General features: G+C 44.1%; 1 protein-coding gene across 1 annotated transcript; it reads left to right on the forward strand.

The window, feature by feature from the left end:
- The first annotated feature begins 228 nt into the window (after positions 1–228).
- On the forward strand, positions 229–3,274 carry Gpr75 (G protein-coupled receptor 75). The gene has a single exon (XM_048352939.1). It carries the CDS (start codon positions 1,081–1,083, stop codon positions 2,686–2,688), a length of 1,608 nt encoding a protein of 535 aa, XP_048208896.1. The 5' UTR covers positions 229–1,080; the 3' UTR covers positions 2,689–3,274.
- The last annotated feature ends 2,198 nt before the right edge of the window (positions 3,275–5,472 follow it).

Consider the following 5,472-nt stretch of genomic DNA (forward strand, 5'->3'; position numbering starts at 1 on the left):
AAGCCAATACTCTACTGTGGAGCTATCTCCAAAGTGATGCTTTATATCCTGTAAATTTCAAGTATGTCCATATAACCCCCCCCTTTTTTTTTTCTTGTCATGGGGCTTGAACTCCAGGCCTGGGTACTGTCCTTGAACTCTGAGCCACAGCTCCACTTCCAGTTTTTTTTTTCCAGTGGTTAATTGGAGATGATAGTGTCACAAGGATTTTTCTGCCTTGGTTGGCTTTGAACCACAATCTTCAGATATCAGCCTCCTGAGTAGCTATGATTATAGGCATGAGCCATTGCCCTCCCCCCACCTACACCCACACCCACTTCCAGATAATTTTTGTTACTTTGTTCCCATTCCTAGCCTGGGCACACAAAAACGGGGTCCTACAGTTTTTTGTCCAAAGGAGCATGTGTAGTTGGCTAAAAGAACTACACACTGGGAAAGAAATAGCAAAGAAATAGAAGTTGTTAGTGATTCATAGGCATTAGATGAAAAGCCCCATGATGTGTCACCAGTACCCTCCTTCCTGGTACTATTTCAAGGACATCCTGTTTCTTGCCTCCATCCCTCTTTTTCTCCCAGGCTGTTTGTCCCACTGCTGGTCCTCACCTCTCACCCAGCTGGCACCTGCTCAACAGAGCTCCCTTCCTCCTCTTGCAGGCCCTCCCAGGCTGGCTTAGATCCCCTCTTGAGTCCTTAGCACCCACAAAGGCTGCATTCCACAGTGATACTGGCTCCTCAGCTACAGTCTCACCTCAGGTGGACAGGTTCTGGTCATGTATATGTCCAGTGTCTGACATGGAAACATAGAGTTGCTAATTTGGACATGGTGAGGAGAAATGCTTTTGTACATCAGGAAAGAGCCGGGAAAAGATTCTAATCCTTTTGGTGAAAAATAATGAGAGTGCTGAATGGATTCCCTTGCTTCAACATTAATCCCTGTTTCTGGGTATGCGTTTCTGGTGCAGGCTCATCTGTCCCGGGCTTCTGTCACCTGATACTCATCTGTGAGTTGAGGGCCTGATTCCCTTCCCATTGAGTAAATTTGTTTTTTGGAGACTAGAAGGCAGAGCCATCTCTCTGAAGATGAACTCAACAGGCGCCCTCCAGGATGCCCCCAATGCCAGCTGGCTGCAGGCGGCTCCCTCCCCGGCAGGAAACAGCACCTCTCTCCAGGAGCTCATCCACAGGGCCACCTTGGTGACCTGCACCTTCCTGCTGGCCGTCATCTTCTGCCTGGGCTCTTATGGCAACTTCATCGTCTTCTTGTCCTTCTTCGATCCAGCCTTCAGGAAGTTCAGAACCAATTTTGACTTCATGATCCTGAACCTGTCCTTCTGTGACCTCTTCATCTGTGGGGTGACCGCTCCCATGTTCACCTTTGTGTTGTTCTACAGCTCAGCCAGTAGCATCCCCGATGCTTTCTGCTTCACCTTCCATCTCACCAGTTCAGGTTTTATCATCATGTCCCTCAAGATGGTGGCGGTCATTGCTCTGCACCGGCTGCGGATGGTGTTGGGGAAGCAGCCCAACCGTTCCGCCTCCTTTCCCTGCACCCTGCTCCTCACCCTACTTCTCTGGGCCACCAGTTTCACCTTGGCCACCTTGGCTACACTGAGAACCACGAAGTCCCACCTCTGTCTTCCCATGTCCAGTCTGATGGCGGGAGAAGGGAAAGCAGTTCTGTCCGTCTACGTGGTGGACTTCGCCTTGTGCGTGGCTGTGGTGTCGGGCTCGTACATCATGATCGCGCAGGCGCTGTGGAAAAACGCGCAAGTGAGAAAGTGCCCTCCGGTCATCACAGTGGACGCATCCAGGCCCCAGCCTTTCATGGGGGCCCCCGGCAAGGGCGGTGGGGAGTTGGTCCAGTGCTCTGTGCCGGCTCTGTACAGGAACCAGCTTTACAATAAACTGCAGCACGCTCAGATGCACGGATATCCGAAGAGTCCCAACCAGCTGCCCACCCCCGCCGCCAGCAGACTGCAGCTGGTGTCGGCCATCAACCTGTCCGCGGCCAAGGACTCCAAGGCTGTGGTCACTTGCGTGGTCATTGTGCTGTCCGTCCTGGTGTGCTGCCTTCCCCTGGGGATCTCCTTGGTGCAGGTGGTTCTGTCCAGCCACGGCGGTTTCATCCTGTACCAGTTCGAGTTGTTTGGCTTCACCCTGATCTTCTTCAAGTCGGGGCTAAACCCTTTTATCTACTCCCGCAACAGCGCCGGGCTGAGGAGGAAGGTGCTCTGGTGCCTCCAGTACCTCGGCCTGGCCTTCTTCTGCTGCAAACAGAAGACTCGACTTCGAGCCATGGGCAAAGGGAACCTGGAAGTGAACAGAAACAAATCTTCCCATCATGAAACAAACTCGGCCTACATGTTGTCTCCTAAGCCACAAAAGAAGTTTGTGGACCAGGCTTGTGGCCCGAGTCATTCTAAGGAGAGTGTGGTCAGTCCCAAAATCTCTGCGGGACACCAGCACTGCGGTCAGAGCAGCTCGACCCCCATCCACACTCGCATCGAACCGTACTACAGCATCTACAACAGCAGTCCTTCACAGGAGAGCAGCCCCCAGAAGCTGCAGCCTGTCAGCTCCTTCGGATTTGCCAGCTCCTACATCGCCATGCATTACCACACCACCAACGACCTCATGCAGGAGTATGACAGCACTGCGGCCAAGCAGATTCCAGTTCCTTCTGTGTAAAGCCATGCTACAGGACGCTGGTTTCCAACAACCGATTGATTTTTTTGCTTGTTTTGGGAGGGTTTTTTTTTTTGTGTGTGTGTGTGTGAGGTCAATGCCTGACAAAGACTTAAAGCTTCAGTAAGAGTTGTCAGTTAGGATTTTCTTCTGTCGCAAGTATGAAAGCATCTGGCTTTGCTGTGTAGATCCTTGACATTTTAAGATGTGATGTGAATGTTTATTTAGATATGTGTCCTGACTTGCGGCCCGATCTTCTGTACTGAATCTTTAAATAGATACCAAGAATGATGATACAACTGCTTTAAAGTAGGAATGGGAGCGATTGTTCAAGCCTTGAGTCAGTGTTACCAATCTTCCAAGCAAACCTTGGATGGAACTTTTTAAAGGAATTTGAAAGTTTGATCCTTGCCGAAGTATTATTTTTATAAAAAGTAAAAACTGATTCTTTGAGGTACTGAAGTAGGGAATAATACACATTTTTTTCTGCTACCAGGTTGATTTGGATAAATAATATTGTTACCATCAGAAATGTATTGCCTATACTTATGTCCTTACCAAAAAAATACTTAACACATGAAATACTTTCGTTACATAAGACAGTCAAATACGTGTAGAGAATTAAGACTATCGTCATTTCTTATTATAGGTACTATTATTTGAGCAACTGTCTAGTTCTTTTGAAAAGAAAAAAAGTGTTTTTGTGTGTTGCAGGTGGCTTATTCTGTAATTATTTTTATCCCTGGATTGGACAGGAGACAAGGGCTGCATGTGCAGAGGGACAATGTTCAGGGAAAGCAAGCTGGTTCATGGTCCTTCTAGATAAGGTTTAAGAGGGAGGCAGTGAGGGCTGTCTTATGCTAGGCAATCTTTGTTCTTCTTTAACAAGGCATACAGATGAAGGCTTTGATTTATCTTTCCTTTCTGTGTGAGTTGAGTTCGTTAATATACCTGACAGTAATTAAGTATGTGGAAATAACTTATCTCTTGACTTTATTTATATATTACTACAGTAGGAAAATTCTCAAGGTGATCTGTTTTTAATAAATAGTTTTATTCCTCTCCTGTTAATGTTAAACTGGAAATGGGCACCTAACATTAAGTATTTCTACATGCAAAATGAATTTTATCATTATGTACTCTGTGGTTGCTAGGAAAACAACCAATGAACTCCTATTTTATGTAAAAATATTTTCACTATGTAGTCAGTATTTGAACTCTTTAGAAGTTTGGAACCATCACCGTTATAGACTCAAGATAAGCATGGAGATGCAACATCTGTCTTTCCAAACCATTCTGTTCAAGAGTTACTCTTGCACGTGGGAAGCTGCTTTGTTCCTGTGAATGAAAGGCCACCAGTTCCCAGCACCTCCTTCAGGCCACCATGCCCAAACACGGGTCACAGAGGCAGAGGAGGCCTAGGTTTTCAGCCAGCACAGACTTCCCCTGCTCTAGCAACTCTTGACTTCAGTGTTCGCTTGTCATTCTGACTACTGCAACTTCTGTGAGAGAGGTAGGTTGTGTTTGTAAATTCACCTTATAGGACTGACAGATCTGCCTTCCCTTTCTCTCCACTCTCTTCTTCCTCTCCTTTATTTTTGCTATTAAATTTTTATAACAGAAGAGTATGTATCAATCTCTCACTTTTTTGGTAATTGAATGCTATTTTTGAATGTCATTATCATCTGTTTCAATTGTACTTTTATATTTAAATAAAACAATCCTCTCACTTATTAATATTCCCACAAGTAGATTAGTATGTTACCTCTTTTTAACAAAGAATTAAGAAATCTAATATCCTGTCCCACGATCATTCAGAGAACTGTGGCAAATTAAGAATTGGATATTTTTCCTCATTCAAAGGCTAGTATTTAGTTCAATAAGCCAATTAACTTTACAGTTAGTAATATTAGTAAAAAAGATATACATCCCCTTTGGTGAAACAGACATTTCTAATGTGATTTAATAAAAGGTTATAACAAGAGTAATTTCTACTTATACAATGTCCTGTGTGACCTTTGATTTTGACATGATTTGAATAGCATGGGGCTCACTTTGGGGAAGTACAAATTATAGCGTAAAGAAAACTAAGCATGTGCGTATCAAGTATTCAGTTTCTTTATGCTCATCGCAAATTATTGATTTAATCTGCATGATGTATGCAGTGAGCTCATTTCTTTGCTTCTTAGTTTGTATCTCTATCTGCTGGTAGATAGAGATACATAGATACACCTTGTCTCTTCATAAATTACACATGTCTGTCTGTACCTGTATGGTGTGGCCATATTGCAATAGCTATGCATATATAACTTGTCTCTTCATAAGGGCTAACCTGAGAACCAGAAATGATTAGAATTCAGTTGAATAGAATTCATTCACAGGTTCATTAGTTAGTTTTCTTGATGCTTTACTGTGATGCAAAGTACAAAACATTTTATAACAGTTCTTATATTAATCCTTAGGCTAGATTTGTATCTGATGCTTTTAATGTACTTTTAAAATAAAGTTTGGAAAATAAAAATGATGACAAGCTGAACATCTTGAACATCAGATTTCAGTATGGTAACTTTCCTGTCTAGTCCTTTTAGAATCTTAGGTTGGAGGTGTGGCTCAAATGGTAGAGCACCTGCCTAGCAAAGAAAAGGCCTCAAGTCCAACCCCCAGGACCCCAAAACAAAATTAAAAGAAGTTCCAGCCTCTTGTCACCTTGGTTTACTCTTGCGCATGTCTAGCCATACTTTCATGTGATAGCAATAGCACCTTATGTGCTCCCTCTTGAGACCACAT

This window comes from Perognathus longimembris, chromosome 8 (genome assembly GCF_023159225.1).
Source record: "Perognathus longimembris pacificus isolate PPM17 chromosome 8, ASM2315922v1, whole genome shotgun sequence".
Classification (NCBI taxonomy): Eukaryota; Metazoa; Chordata; class Mammalia; order Rodentia; family Heteromyidae; genus Perognathus; species Perognathus longimembris.

What these genes read in the sequence shown, in the direction of transcription:
- Gpr75 (XM_048352939.1), top strand. Translation starts at nt 1,081, where the DNA reads ATGAACTCAACAGGCGCCCTCCAGGATGCCCCCAATGCCAGCTGGCTG.